The sequence below is a fragment of the Dromiciops gliroides genome, chromosome 5 (assembly GCF_019393635.1).
Source record: "Dromiciops gliroides isolate mDroGli1 chromosome 5, mDroGli1.pri, whole genome shotgun sequence".
Classification (NCBI taxonomy): Eukaryota; Metazoa; Chordata; class Mammalia; order Microbiotheria; family Microbiotheriidae; genus Dromiciops; species Dromiciops gliroides.
This window is the reverse complement of record NC_057865.1, coordinates 207042976-207059973: the sequence shown is the minus strand read 5'-3', so window position 1 is coordinate 207059973 and position 16998 is coordinate 207042976. Positions and strand designations below refer to the sequence as shown.

At 35.0% G+C, this 16998-nt stretch overlaps 1 protein-coding gene across 4 annotated transcripts in view; it reads right to left on the bottom strand.

The window, feature by feature from the left end:
• The window catches only part of ABCD2 (ATP binding cassette subfamily D member 2), a 121529-nt gene that overhangs the window by 75585 nt on the left and 28946 nt on the right, over positions 1–16998 (bottom strand). For all 4 annotated transcript variants that reach the window (XM_043964933.1, XM_043964934.1, XM_043964935.1 and 1 more), the window contains one exon: positions 12595–12740. In XM_043964933.1, coding sequence (XP_043820868.1) covers positions 12595–12740 — 146 coding nt within the window. The remainder of the gene's footprint in view (positions 1–12594; positions 12741–16998) is intronic.

The window sequence follows — 16998 nt, the reverse complement described above, 5'->3', positions numbered from 1 at the left end:
ATTAGGCATAGACCAACATCTGACACCTTATACTAAAAAAAGGTCAAAATAGGTACATGATTTAGACAGAAGAGGTGATACCATAGGTAAATTAGGAGAATTACCTTTCAGATCTTTGGAAAGGAGAGCAGTTTATGACCAAACAAGAGATAGAGAATATTATGAAATGCAAAATGGATGATTTTTATTACATTAAATTAAAAAGGTTTTGTACAAACAGAAGCAATGTATCCAAAATTAGAAGGGATGCAGAAAGCTAGGAAACAATTTTTATGGCCAGTACCTCTGATAAAGGCCTCATTTCTAAAATATATAGGGAACTAAATCAAATTTATATGAATCCAAGTCATTCCCCAATTGAGAAATGGTCAAATGATATGAACAGGCAGTTTTCTGATGAAGAAATCAAAGCTATCTATTGCCATATGAAAAAATGCTCTAAATCACTATTGATTAGAGAAATGCAAATTAAAACAACTCTAAGATACCACCTGACACCTATCAGATTGGCTAATATGACAAAAAAGGAAAATAATAAATGTTGGAGAAGCTGTGGAAAAATTGGAACACTAATGCATTATTGGTGGAGCTGTGAACTGATCCAACCATTCTGGAGAGCAATTTGGAATTATGCCCAAAGGGCTATAAAGCTGTGCATAACCCTTTGACCCAGCAATGCCACTTTGGGGTCTTTTCCCCAAAGAGATCATAAAAAAGGGGAAAGGACCCACATGTACAAAAATATTTATAGCTGCTCTTTTTGTGGTGGCAAGGAATTGGAAATTGAGGGGATGTCCATCAATTGGGGAATGGCTGAACAAATTATGGTATATGAATGTAATGGAATTCTATTGTGCTGTAAGAAATGATGGAGTTCAGAGAAACCTGGAAGGACTTGCATGAACTGATGATGAGTGAGATGAGCAGAACCAGAAGAACATTATACACAGTATCATCAACATTATATGTTGATCAACTGCGATTGACTAGATTCTTCTCACAAATCCAAGTGAAAAAGAATGTTCCAAAGGACTCATGATGGAAAAGGCTCTCCAAATCCAGAAAAAAAAAAAAGGAACTGTGGAATATGGATGCTGATTAGGCCATACTATTTCTTTTGTTTTTGATGCTGTTGGTTTTCTGATTTGAGATTTTTTTTCCTTTGTGCTCTGATCCTTCTCGTATAACATGACTAATGACGAAATATGTTTAATGTTATTATGTATATATAACCTATATCAGATTGCCTGCTGTCTAGGGGAGGGGCGAGGGAGGATAGGGAGGGAGAAAAATTTGAAATTTGAAATCTTATATAAACAAATGCTGAAAACTATTTCTACATGTAACTGGAAAATAATAAAATACTTTTATTTTTTTAAAAAACCTTCATAACCTAGCCCCTTTTTATCTTTTCAGTCTAATTACATATTGCTTCCCTTCCCACACTTTCAGTGCAGATAAAATTTGTCTTCTCTTTGTTCCTTGCTCAAGGCATACAATCTAACTGTAAGAGGCTTCCCCATGACTGGAATGCATCTCTTCTTTATCCCTACCTCATAAAATAACTTTATACAAGATGTAGCTCTTACTACCTTCTACATGAAGATTTTCCGGATACCAAGTGTTCTCCCTTTTTAACTTCCCTGCATTTAACTTTCATGTGTTTATTTTATTTTATCTTATTTTGGTGAGGCAATTGGGGTTAAGTGACTTGCCAAGGGTCACACAGTTAGTAAAAGTGTCTGAGATCTGAGGCCGGATTTGAACTCAGGTACTCCTGAATCCAGGGCCGGTGCTCTATCCACTGTGCCATCTAGCTGCCCCTCATGTGTTTATTTTATATTTATTCTCCACACATTTATATATTAATGTCTCCTTGATAGAATTCAAACTTCTAGAGATTAGGGATTCTTTAATTTTTTTGTATTTGTTTCCTCAGATATAGATAAGTGCCTGGCACGTAATGCTTATTGATTGTTTGATTTGGACAGATAGAAATTAAGGATTGGTGGAATGCATTCTTGGCATAGGAAAGGGCATTAGAAAAGTCATGGATATGTGGGAGAGCAGGCCAAAAACAGGGGACCAGTACATAGATTAGTTTGGTTAAAAATTTAGAGTATGCAAAGGAAAATAGTGATTAGAAAGGTATACTGAAACCAAATTGTGAAAAGCTGTGAGAATCATGATCAGGATTACATACTTTATTTAGTAGATGCTAGGGAGGCACCCATTTGAGTCATATCTCTGAGTAAAGTAATGTGATAAAAGTAGTAAATTTATACGATTACTTGAGAAGTAATGTGAGGGATAAAATGGTGAATGAAAATATAGGTTATGGGGCAAGAAGGCTATTGTGGTAGGACTGACAAAACTGAGCAATTGAATGGATATATGGTGGTAGTCGTGGTAGTGACTGAGATAGAACAGCTAAAGGTAACTGCAGTTATGAGCCTGGATTTTTGATAGGATGGTGGTGCCATTACCAGAAAAGAGATAAATTAGGGGAAAATAGTGGGAGCGAGAAGTTAACAAGCTGAATTTTTAATATGTTGAGTTTAAGAACATACAGATAGAGACAGTCAATAGGTAATTATAGGGCAAGAGTTCTGGGGTGGCATTTTTGATAATATAAATATAAAAGTTTTCTTCATGGAAATAACAAGTGAAGTAATAGGAATAAATGGGATCACTGAAAAAGAAAGAGAAGAGAAATGCAAAGATGAAGCCAGGATAGAGAGGCAACAAAGGAGACCTAAAAGGAAAGAATAGTGTGGCAAACAGAGTGTGGTCATAGAAGTCAACAGAAGAGAAAAAGATCAATAGCATCAAAGATTGCTAAGAACTCAAGGAAGATGAGAACAGGAAAATGCCATTATATTTAGAGATAAGAATGTCTTTAGTGAACTTGGAAAGAGTTATTTCTTTTTTTAGTGAGGCAATTGAGGTTAAGTGACTTGCCCAGGGTCACACAGCTAGTAAGTGTTAAGTGTCTGAGGCCGGATTTGAACTCATGTACTCCTGACTCCAGGGCCGGTGCTTTATCCACTGTGCCACCTAGCCGCCCCGAGAGAGTTATTTCTAAAGAAAAAATAGAGGCTAGACTGCAATGAAGAAATGAATGGAAATGAAGTGAAAGTTATGAATATAAACTATTTGTAGAAGTCTAGCACTGAAGGGGAGGAAAGAGATTAGGTGTCTTGTGGAAGGGAATTGAAGTCATTGGAGGTTTATTTTTTGAGGATATAGGAGACTTGATCATGTTTGCTGGCTAAGAAAAAAGGTAGAAGGTTCATGATATAGGGGATATTTGATGGAGCACAATTATCGAAGAGATGTGAGAGGATATTCTTGCTTAATCTCTGAAATAAATGAAATAGCTTGTTTTTTGATAAATACTGATTACCATGTTAAGGAAAAGTCCATTTATACTTCCTCATGTTAATGTTTTTGTTTGTTTGTTTGTTTTTTAGTAAGGCAATTGGGGTTAAGTGACTTGCCCAGGGTCACACAGCTAGTAAGTGTTAAGTGTCTGAGGCCAGATTTGAACTCAGGTACTCCTGAATCTGAATCAGTGCTCTATCCACTGCGCCATCTAGCTGCCCCATAATTTTTTTTTTTTTTTAGTGAGGCAATTGGGGTTAAGTGACTTGCCCAGGGTCACACAGCTAGTAAGTGTTAAGTGTCTGAGGCCGGATTTGAACTCAGGGAGTCCTGAATCCAGGGCCGGTGCTCTATCCACTGCGCCACCTAGCCGCCCCCAATTTTTTATTTGGGGGTGGGTGGGACAATGAGGGCTAAGTGACTTGCCCAGGGTCACACAGCTAGTAGGTGTCAAGTGTCTGAGGCCAGATTTGAACTCAGGTCCTCCTGAATCCAGGGCCAGTGCTTTATCCACTGCACCACCTATCTGCCCCCATAATTTTTTAAAAAATAGAAGCTGGTGTTGAATTTCAATAAGCCAATATCTTTCTTATAATTATGCGGCTTTAATGGCCCATAAGGTTTATAGTTTTCCTCATTTTTAACTAATCTTGAGTTCCTAGTGTAAATCCAACTTGGTGATAATGTATATATAATCTTTAAAATTTGTTGTCTCAGTCTATTTGCTAATGCTTTATTTAATACTGTTGTATCAATATTCATTAGGGGTAAAAACTATAGTATTGTTATTCTGTTTTGTCTCTCCCTGGTTTAGATACCAGGACCATATTTGGTCTTGGAGGATCTCTTCCCATTTTATTTAAGTAGTTCATAAAATATTGCAATTCATTGTTTGAATTTTCGGTGGAATTCACTTGTAAATCCATCTAGTACTGGAGGTTTTTTCATTGGAAGTTCATTTGTATCTTGTTCAATTTCTTTTTTTATATTGATTTATTTAAATAATTGATTTCGTGTTCAATGGAACAAGATCTAAGTGTTTTATGTTTTCATAAGTATTCATTTATTTCATCTCAATTATCAGTTTTATTGACATATATGAGCAAAATAATTTCAGACAGCTATTTTATTTTATCCTCCTTTTTGTAAATTATCCTTTCTTGTTTTTTATATGAGTAATTTGGTTTTGTGAAGGGACAGAATTAAGAGTATAGGTACAATGGGTAGGTTTAGTAAGAGAGTGGAAAGAAAAAGAAAGGAAGAGGGAGGAGATTAAGAAAATTAGAGAAATGGAAGAAGGAGCTAAGGAATGAGCTTAACCTTATTGCACAAATGGGACAAAGTAAATTTTAATAAAATGTAGTGAGTAACAGTTATACTAACTAAAAACACCAAAATTATATTATGTTGGTAAAGTCATAGCCAAAATTCTCTGGAAAGTTTACTATCAATATTCACAAAGGAAACATAGGTTGATGTTGGATTCACTTAAGAAAACAAGAAAAAAATTTAAATTACAATTAATTAAGAATAAGATTCAGTTGTTTATGACACTGTCCAGTTGAAGGACGTTGAATTTAATTTTACAGGCTAGTTTCAACTTCTCTAATTCTACCAAACAGACAAGAAATTGAACTATGTTTAAAATATCCTTTACTAATATTTTCTTCCTAGACACATAGGCCTATTTAGATCATCTAAATAGTTCAAGTAGATCAATTACCATATCTAAATATTATTTGTTTACATACAGCTTTACGGGGAGCTTGTCCTATATTAATTACAGGGGATGAGAGAAATAGCTCCATTCTTTGTTTAGAATTATAACCCCCACCAAGTATTATTTCTACTTTCTCTACTGAAAACCTAAAATCTAATATGGATCAGATACTATAATAAAAGTATAGCTAAATATTACAGTACTTTTAAATTACTAATCATACTCATTTAATATTGTATCTTTGGAAGATAAAGCTATAGTTTATAAATTTTAACTTTAAAAATAAAAATAAAATTGGGAACCATTTAAAATTTGTACCTAGTTAATAGTGCAACGATCAACTCCCAACTTTCATTTTAAATCTTGCTAAACAATTAATTAATCTTATTATGTTCTTGACATTCATAAGATAGTAATTAAACTCCTTTAATTAAAAAAAAATTTCCAAAGATTTATTAAAGCAGTAACAGGTTGGCTGGTCACACATGGCTGGAAATAAAAACACTTCTTAACTTGACTTCCTTCCCACCAAATGCCACTTCCAAAATGAATACATATTGCACTTAGCAAAGAAATCCATTTATACAAATTAGAAACAAAACAGAATTCAGAGAAAATATGAATATACCAGATAATACAGAGTGAAAGAGCTCTCCCACTGGAAGCAAGGTAACTCAGTTCAACCAAGAGAGATCTCACCCAAGAAGTTCCTTGAAGTCTAGTGTAGCAAGCTGGGAACAAGGACATGACAGGGATCACTAGCTCCTTTCATGCCAGTTTCTTCCCAGAGTTTTTTCCTTCAGCAACCTGAAGTGAGGTTTGCCTTTTCTATCTTCTCAAAGCAGGAAAACAGAAGCACTAGAAGTGATGCAAAGAAAACTGGAAGAAGACTGAAGAGCCAGAAGAAGACTCAAAGAAAGCCTGAAGAAGGCTAAAACTTTCCTCTCTCCAGTTGTCCTCAACTCCACCCCACCCTGATGTGCAGGCAAGGGGGATTGATCTCCACCAATAAGAAAGTCCCTTACCAATAAGTTTTGGGTCCAAGGTTATATACTTTTAAAAAATTCTCTCCTGTTTTCTTTTGTTTCAATATGAGGCACAAAGAGAAAGAAAGTGTACTGTGGTGGCATGTATCGTGAGTGTTCATATGCTCTGGAATTCTGGAATAATCTGAATGAAATTAACTCTTCTCAGGAATTTATAACCTTTGTGAAATAAAGGAAAATGACACTAAAAAAATGACAGAAAGAAAGCTTATGTGGTTTAAAAGTTGTCAGTACTTTTTTTCATATTCCTATATTGTGTATATTTGCTACAACCAAGTTTTTGAATTTTAAATTATGTAAGAATGGAGTTGAAAATATGTAAAAAAGAAATAAAATTCTATTGTGCAAAAACAAAAGTTATCAAATCAAACTGTTCAGCTCCTTCTTACACATTTAGTTTCCTAAATATGTTAAAAAGAAATTACTCTGACTTGGTCTAGATACTGAGCTGCTTTGCTTGGATAAAAGAACATAAAAAAGGAGAAGTAATGGTTTATATAGAGACAAATTTCATAAAATGTAAAATTAGCATAAGGCAAATAAGAGCTAGGTCTTGAGTCAGAGAGACTCATCTTCATGAGTTCAAATTGGGCCTCAGATACTTACTAGTTGTGTGACCTTAGGCAAGTCATTTAACCCTGTTTGCCTCAGTTTCCTCATCTGTAAAATTATCTGGAGAAGGAAATGGCAAACCACTCTATTATCTTTGCCAAGGAAACTTCAAATGGGGTCACAAAGGAACACACTGAAAAAAAAAAGACTGAATAACTAAGATTAACATAAGAAAGAAAATCTTTGATGATGTGTTAAGTTTAGACACAATAAGTACTGCTTTGCTGGTAGTAACTGAAAGATAGCAATAGAATATTACATATACATATGCATGTAAATATATACATACATATACATATATACACATGTAGATGTGTATAAAATCCAGCTACTAACAAGTCATATAAATGTAAATCTTTGAATCTAATCATGCCATCAGATAAGTCTATGCACATTAAGAATTAAGACACTGTTGAGGCAGCTAGGTGGCGCAGTGGATAGAGCACCGGCCCTGGATTCAGGAGTACCTGAGTTCAAATCCGGCCTCAGACACTTGACACTTACTAGCTGTGTGACCCTGGGCAAGTCACTTAACCCCAATTGCCTCATTCCCCCTCCCCCCCAAAAAAGAATTAAGGCACTGAGAGGATTCTGGGAAGATGGTGGAATAAGACAGAAAATATCAGGCTCTCAAAATTTCTCCTACAAACAAGACATCACCTCAAAGTGAACTTTAAGTGGCAGAAATAATTAAAAGTTGGGGTAAAGCAGTTGTCTCCCAAAAACAACTGGGAGGACCTCAGGAAAGATCTGACCTTTAGGGGAGAAGGTTTGGTCCAAGTGAAGTGTAAGTACCTCCAAGCAAACTCCACTAAATCAACAAACAAGCCTTGGGGGCAGATGTGTGGAGCAGGAACCTCAGGCTTCAGGAACTTTCCCCTCAGGGACAGTGTGGGAGTCAGATAGCTAAGTAGGGAAAGATTGAAGAACCCTCTGCTGTCCCAGAACACCATTCCAAATTGTACTGACCAGATGTGGTCCCAAGCTGTGGCTGTGAATGAAGAGGCACAAACTCATGCTTAGTGAGTGCTGTAGCAGAGGGGCAGGTAACATTTTGGCTGTGGGAACTTGCAGGAAAGCAGAAACCCTGGTTTTGGTTCCAGGGCAGAGGGGAGAACTGAAGTTTGCAGTAATAGGAGGGAATAGAAGGAGCAAGAGCATTTGCAATGACAGCACAACTTAGGGTTGTGGCTCAGGATCAGAGAGGACTGCCCCAAGTCCCTCCTCAAAGAGTGCTTAGAAAACAGTATGAAAAACCTGAAACTTAAAGCATCACCCCTACACCTTAGGACTAGAATCTGACTGATAAAGGCTTCATTTCTCAAATGTATAGAGAAATGAGTCAAATTTATAAAAATACAAGTCATTCCCCAACTGATAAAGTCAGATGATATGAACAGGTAGTTTTCAGACAAAGAAATCAAAGCTATCTATAGTCATATGAAAGAATGCTGTAAATCACTATTGATCAGAGAAAAACAACTCTAAGCTACCACCTCACACCTATCGTCATAACAAATATAACAAAAAATTAATATGTTGGATGTTGGAGGGAATATGGGAAAACTGGGACACTAATTCACTGTTGGTGTTGTGAACAGATCCATTCTCTCCATTCTGGAGAGCAATTGGGAACTACACCCAAAGGGCTATCAAACTGTGCATACTGCTAGGTTTATATCCTAAAGACATCCACCAAAAAGAGAAAAAGACCTACTTGTATAAAAATATGTATAGCAACTTTTTTTGTGGTGGCTAAGAATCAGAAATCAAAGGAATGTCTGTTGATTGGGGAATGGTTAAATAAGTTATGGTATATGATTGCAATGGAATATTGTTGTGCTATAAGGAATGACAAGCAGAATGATTTCAGAAAGGCATGGAAAAACTTATATGAAGTAATATACAGTGAAGCGAGTAGAACCAGAACACTGTACACAATAACAGCAATACTGTTCAATGAAGAACTGTGAATGACTTAACTATTCTCAGCAATATTCAATGACAATCCCAAGGGACTAATAATGAAGTATACTATCCACTTCCAAAGAAAGAACTGATATTGATTGAACACAGACTGAAGCATGCTATTTTTCACTTTTTTCTTTTGAGTTTTCTTATGCAAAATGACTAATATGGTAATATTTTACATAATTACACATGTATAACCTATATCTGATTGCTTGCTACCTCAGGGAAGGGGGAGGGGAAGGAGAGAAGAAGGGATAGAATTTGGAACTCAAAACTTTAAATAAGTGTTTATTAAATTTTTAAAAAGAAAAAAGAAAAACAAAATTTAAAAAAGCAAACACCTATTTTCCAGGCTCTGCTCACTTCACTATATATCAATCATATGTTTTCCTAGGCATACAATAGGTGCTTAATAAATGCTTGCTGATTGATTTGTTAACTAAGTTTCTCTGCATTTATACATTTTATCATTTCTTACATAACAATAAAATTCCATTTAATTCCTATGCCCCAATTTAATTTTGTTACCTATTTCAAATGTAATTTGTGTGCATTATGCCTGGAAGGGTATGAGGTGATATAGGGAAGCAATTATATATAAAAAGAGTTTGGACTAGAAGTCTGGAGATATGAATTCTAGTTACCAACATACTAACTAAATGACCTTAGGAACATCACTTATTATCTCTGGTTCTTACTTCTATAATGGGGATATGGCTCATGAACCTTCTTGAGCTAAACAGAACAAGTCTGGCCCCTAACATGCTTGAAAATAGTCATAACATCTGCTGCCCCTCTTCCCACATTCCCCAAATTTTCTCTTCCTTAGGCTAAAAAATGTCAATTCCCATGACATGAACTTGAGACTCTCCCCCAGCCTGATTGACTTCTGGATTTTCTATGGCCTGATAATGTCCTTCTTAAATTGTGATGCCCAGAACTGAAAACAGCCCTCCAGAATATGAATGCAGTATATCAAGCAATTATCATTTTCATATTTCTGGAAGCTATGCCTCTACAAATGCAGCTCAACTCATCTCAGTTGGGGGAGATGCCACATCACACAGCTGATACCGGACAGTCTACTAAAAAACATGCTCAATTTTGAATACTATGTTTACCCCAAATACCGAATTTTTGGTAAGGAAAATGTATATAAAATTTTTTAAAGATGGCAGAACATATACAATTACATTTTGGGTAGTTTTAAAAGCAATTATTGGGGGCAGCTAGGTGGCACAGTGGATAGAGCACCAGCCCTGGATTCAGGAGGACCTGAGTTCAAATCTGGCCTCAGACACTTGAAACTTACTAGCTGTGTGACCCTGGGCAAGTCACTTAACCCTCATTGCCCCGCAAAAAAAAAAAAAGTAATTATTGGAGATATTTTGTTTGGTTAGAAATAGCCTTCTTATTAATTAACATTTACAGGGGCAGCTAGGTGGCACAGTGGATAAAGCACCAGCCCTGGATACAGGAGGACCTGAGTTCAAATCTGGTCTCAGACACCTGACACTTAATAGTTGTGTAACCCTGGGCAAGTCACTTAATCCTCGCTGCCCTGCAAAAAAATAAATTAATAAATAACATTTGCATTTTCCTAAGCGAAAATGATGGATTTCACATTTTCATTTTCTGGAAAGATCTTACTTATTTCATTAGAGTTAAGGCCAAAGCTGTGGTTTTTTAGAAGACCATACACTTTAAGCTTCTTTCTTCCATGATATCATAATGAAAATACATAAAACCTAAAACCAAGTTATTTCACTTGTCATATTTTGTGGGTTTTATCTAAGAAAAAGTTTTTCTGGAATATAATCTTTTGCCAATACATCATAACTAGAAGCTTTTCCAAAGTACTTTAATGGAATTGAATGGAAAGGAAAATGACACTATTTTAAAACAGTATTGTCTATATTGTGCTTATATTATACTGTGATATGGCTTTTTCCTGCCCCCAAAACCTTAGCATTATTTTCTTTCTTCTTCTTTCTATTTGTCATGTCACCTCAGACATCTATCACAGCTTTAATGAGAGAATAGAGCACTCTTCTCCAAATTTCTTAGGGGTGGCTTAAAATGCACAGCACTGAGAGGACAGGAGAAGCAAATGAGTCCACATGACATAGTACTGCTCCTGATTTCCATCATATCTTTTAAAGGATCAAGAAGCATGTAGTATTTTTGTAATCTATGTATAATAGAATACCTTCTTTCTTTCTACCTGCCACTTGCAACCTGTCTTTTCTTCTCACATAAAGTTTCCAGATGGTGAGGATAGAGAATACCCACTGGATTCTTTTTCTCACATTACTTTTACTCATTCCTACCATGGAAATTATTTCAATATTCTTCATAACAATCATAAGTAACATTTATGTAATACTTACAGCTTGTTTGAAAAATACCTTTCAAGAGCAAAATACATTTCATTTGATCTTCACAAAACCATAGGAATAAATGAGGTCCATTGTATCTTTGATCTTCCCAACTGTTGTGTGGTGGGTGTTATTAATATTCATATTTTACAGAGAAAATGGATGTTGAGACATTAAGTCTATAGTACATACTTACTAGTGAATGTAAAAATATGAGCAAAGAGGCTACAACAATATATTCAAAAGATTATTCACCATGATTGAGTTAGATTTATGCCATGAATTCAATGATGGTTCTAAATCAGGAAAATAAAAATAATTATTGTTGTTGTTCAGTCATTTCAGTTGTGCCTAACTCTTCATGATCCCATTTAGGGTTTTCTTGGAAAAGACAGTGGTTTGCCATTTCCTTCTCCAGCTCATTTTACAGATGAGGAAACTCAGGCAAGCATGGTTAAGTGACTTGCCCAGGGTCATACAGCTAGGAAGTGTCTGAGACCAGATTTGAACTGGGGAAGAAAAATTTTCCTGATTCTAGGCCCAGCACTCTATCTATTGTACCACCTAGCTGCCCATAAAAACAATAGAAAATATTAATAACAAAAATGAAAATTACATGACTGTATTTACATATGAAAATCCAAACAGCCTTCAAACATGCAAAACCACCACAAATCTATTTAAAAACCAAGAGCTAGTATGATTTTAATGAAAGAAATCAATTAACAAGTATTTATTAATTACCTACTATATGCTAAACCATACTGCCTAAACCATGTTAAGTTCAGGGGATACTTACTCACAAGAAGAAAAACTTTGTAGTAAGATCAGGCCATTTAAATTATATCATGCAGTTCAGTGATTTCAGTTGTATGGATGTTCCCTCCATCAAGGCAGACTAGCAATATTCTAGGAGCTTATATGGCCAAAAAGAATCAACACTAAATGGCCAGTAATTTTATTCAGATATCTGAGACTACTTTAAAATCAACGATAAGACAATAGATTCACCATTTTTCTTTAGGCAATCTTTCTTTTAGAATACTGCCCTGCCATGAGATCAATAACTTGTGTTTTTAAGTAATTCTCTATAATCTAGAGATACATGAGAAAGAAAAGCCATGTGATTGGATCAGATACAATTTTAATCAAAATAGTCATTGAGTTATTTAAATTCTATTCATTTCCTCACCATTTGCTCAAGTAGTCATTTAAAACTGCTTAGGTAAAAGAGATCAAAGGGAAATAAAAAATAGCTCCTATTTGATTTTAACAAGAAATATTTGGGGCAGCTAGGTGGCGCAGTGGATAGAGCACCGGCCCTGGATTCAGGAGGACCTGAGTTCAAATTCGGCCTCAGACACTTAACACTTACTAGCTGTGTGACCCTGGGCAAGTCACTTAACACCAATTGCCTCACTTTAAAAAAAAAAACAAAACAAGAAATATTTAAACTCTTTGTGGACTAAAAAGAAGTACTTACCTTTGTGGAATATAGAACATATTCTGAGGTGGGGGTTTATAGAGGACTCCTTCATACACAGGCCATAGGCCACTTAAAATCCTGAAGAGAGAACTTTTCCCACAACCATTAGGACCAGTTATCAGAAGATGCATTCCTTCTTGTACCTAAAATAATTGAAAATGATAAACGGCCATTTTTAAGCCTTGAGTATATTAGGAAATTTCTAAATAAGTATTTCTTTTGAAACATTTAGTGCAGTGTCAAGCATGTTATTCATTCAAAAATATTTAGAACCATATGGTCTGGTACTAATTGGTGGAAGTTGCAAAGAGAAAAATTTAGGTTTGAAAGAAGGAAAAACTTTGAGCAGTACTCAAGCGGAATGGACTGCCTTGGAACATAATGAGTTCCCCTAGAAGCAAAGGCTTGATTGATGACTTGTCAGAAAGAGTATTCTTTTGTTCAGGTATGGGTTGGACTAGTTGGCCTCGAAGATCTCTTCCACTTCCATGCAAGGTATTGGGCTAAGACATTCTATCTGTATGTACATAATAATCCTGGAAAGCCATGATCAAATAATCAAAGAACAATTATTAAATGCATACTATTAAATGCATGTGCCAGGCACTGGGCTAAGTGCTGGCACACAAAATATGTACCATGAAACAAAGGAAAGAATTTTTCATGGCCAATAATATTAAATTAGGTCTCCCACTAGGTTCTTGGGGTCAAAGAACTTTAAAAAATTACAAAGAAAATGATAAAAATAAAAATAAGTCCTGATTCTAGCTCACCAAAATTCAAAGTACTTAATAAGTATACTCCTTTCAAATATGAGATGGATTGTATATATGAAAGATAATTATCTAGAAAATAATTTTAAAGTATTAAAAAATAAGGTCCTAGTATTTTTATTGGACTTATTTCATTGGTATATATCCTGGAGAGTAAATTCTATCCAGAAATGCAGATCAACAAATTAAGATGTTTTGGGATACCAAGAGGTTAAGTAACTTGTTCAGGGTAGTTAGAAGCAGGACTTTAACATATATGTCTTCCAGACTCATAAATTGGCTCTGAAATTCACCATACCATGCTGCCAGTCTGGTTAAAAACAGTTTTACTGGGATGCTAATCCACTGTTGGTGGTGTTGTGAATGGATCCAACCATTCTGAAGAACATTTGGAAACTATGCCCAAAGGGCTATTAAACTGTGCATACCCTTTGATCTAGCAATACCACTATTAGGTTTATATCCCAAAGATACTTGCCCCCTCCAAAAAAAAGACTTATTTATACAAAAATATTTATAGCTGCTTTTTTTGTGGTGGCTAAGAATTGAAAATCAAAGGAATCCCCTTTGAATGGGGCATTGATTGAACAGCTAAACAAGCTATGGAATATGATGGTGATGGAATATTATTGTTGTATAAGAAATGACAAGCAGGATGATTTCAGAAAGGCCTGGGAAGACTTGTATGAACTGATGTATAGTGAAGTGAGCAGAACCAAGAGAACATTGTACACAGGGACAGCAATATTGTTTGATGAAGAACTGTGAATGATTTAACTATTCTCAACAATACAATGATCCAAGACAACCCCAAAGGACTACTGATGAAACATACTATCCACCTCCAAAGAAAGAACTGATACTGAATTGAACACAGCATTCTATTTTTCTACTTTCTTTTTTCCCTTTGATTCAAGTATTCTTATAAAATTTATTAATATGGTAATGTGTTACATAACTGTACGTGTATAATCTATATCTGATTGTTGATGACTTCAGGGAGAGGTGAGGAGAGAGAGGGAAGGAGGGATAAAATTTGAAACTCAGAACTTTAAATTAATATGTTTATTATAAAAATAAAAACTTATTAAATATTTATGAAAATTTTATATTTTTATATTATGTTTTTATATGTAAATATATTACATATAACATTTAAATAGATAAATGTAAATTTTATATGTACAAATAAATATAAATTGTATTTTAAAATATATTGATTGATGTCTTTCACATGAATGCCAATAAACAGTTATTTCAATTTTCTCAGTACAAGGCAAAGGAATTGGGACTTGGGAGATCTCCCCTAACTGTACTTTTTCACAATCTGTCCCTAGAATTCTCTACCCCTTCACCTATACCTCTTGGTCTCTGTCTTCCTTCAAGACAATTAAAATCCCAACTTCTGAAAGAGACTTTCCAAATTCCAGATGTTAATACCTTACTGTTTCACATTTCTCCGCTATCTACTCCCTATATGCAAGGAAGCTAGCTGGTGCAGTGGATATACAGCCAGGCCTGGGGTCAGGAAAATATCTTTCAGAGTTTAAATCTGACCTCAGACACTTATTAGATATGTGACCCTGGACAAGTCACTTAACCTTGTTTGCCTCAGTTTCCTCATCTCTAAAATGAGCTGGAAAAGGAAACACCAAACCACTCTACTATCTCTGGCAAGAAACCTTCAAATTTTCTTACATCACAGCTGAATCTCCATTTATCTGTTTCCTCTATATTCATCCACATATTAATGATTTGCCTTTATATAACAAACTAGACACCTTGAACTTGCGAGACTATCTATCTAATCAGAAGATATGTTCCTTCTTACCTAAAATACTATGAAAAGTATAAACTGCAATCTTTTTAATACTATGAATTATATGTATACGTCTGTATATCTGTTTACATGTGCTTAACAAGAAATCCCATACTATTCAAACCATATTTATTAGTAATTCCCTACAGCTGCTCGCTTTCAAATTAAAATTTAATCAATTCATTTTTATCAATGACTATAGCTCTTTAAGAGATTGAGAAGTCTTCCCTTTGAAGCAGAAAAAGCAACTTTTAAGTTATAGTACTACAGTGATGATGATGATATATATATATATTTATATATTTTGCTGTTTTCAAAGCACTTCAAAATATTATTTCATTTTAACCTTAAACTTTACAGAGGAAACTGAAGCTGACAGAGGGTAAATGACTTGCCTAGGGTTATATTGCTAGTAATATTTGAGGCCAGATTTGCACTCAGGTCTATCTGACTTCAGGTCAACCACTCTACCTATTGTGACATCTAGTTGCTTCATATATAGTACTAAATATAGGACAAATCTTTGCAGCCTCATATAAAGAATTAGATTCCACTTCCTGAAATCATTAGACCCTATAAAGAATAAGAATTGGGGGTGGCTAGGTGGCGCAGTGGATAAAGCACCGGCCCTGGATTCAGGAGTACCTGAGTTCAAATCCGGCCTCAGACACTTGACACTTGCTGTGTGACCCTGGGCAAGTGACTTAACCCCGATTGCCCCGCAAAAAAAAAAAAAAAAAAAGAATAAGAAATGGGAGCACTACTGAAACTTTGTATTTCTAGTGAGGTCTAATGGCTTCTTAAAATTTACCATGTGAAAATGAATGTTATATATGAAAAGAATATGAAAAAGTATGCAAAGAATAAACCTACAGTATTTCTGTCTCTAGACAATTGGACTTAGTATAGTTATATTGGGCAAATGTGTCCAGTTTTCAAGTACATTAATTCACAAGTTATTTGGCACTATATTAGGTAATTGTAAATATAATAAGAAACATAAAACATCACAGGTTTTGTATCCAGTATCAACTTTAGAGGTTATTTGGTCTGATCCCTTCATTTTACAGGTGAATAAAATAAGTGAGAGAGATTAATTGATTTGTCCAAGATCATGTAATATGAATAATAAAATAATACACACAGCCCCACTTTGAGGTTTACAAAGTGAGGTAAGTAATACTATTATCTTGATTTTGCAAATAGGGAAATTGAGGCTGACAAGCATTTAAGTGACTTTCCCAAGGCCACACAAAGTTTCAAATACATTCTTAAACACAAGTCCCTCTTTTAGACTTTGATTCTGATACTCTCTCTAATAGCTAATTGCCAGTGCAACATTCAAACCCAGGTCCTCTGATCTCACATCCATAGTCCTTTTTACTCTATTAGTTGAGGTTGGCTTTCTCTCTAAGAAAAAGTCATATTTACATGTCTCTGATGATAATTGCTCTTAGTAAATTCTGATTACATATTTTTTAAAAAGTAGAACTAATCTAGAGTTTATTTTCATAGCACAGAGTTAAAAGTGTTTAAGGAAAAGGATACAACCTTTAATTTTTGTTTGTGTACTCATACAAAGAATACCTAGAGGCAGCTAGAGAGTATAATGGACAGAGAACTGGATTTGGAGCCTGAAAGACACATGTTAAAATCTTGTGTCACACACTTGCTGTGTGACTGCAGCAAGACATGATTTCTCTCAGCCTTAGAGATAAAAAATAGTAGAACAAGGTTGTTTTAAGGCTCAAAGGACATGTCATATGTATATATACATTTGTATACAAATCTTAAATGCTATGTAAACAT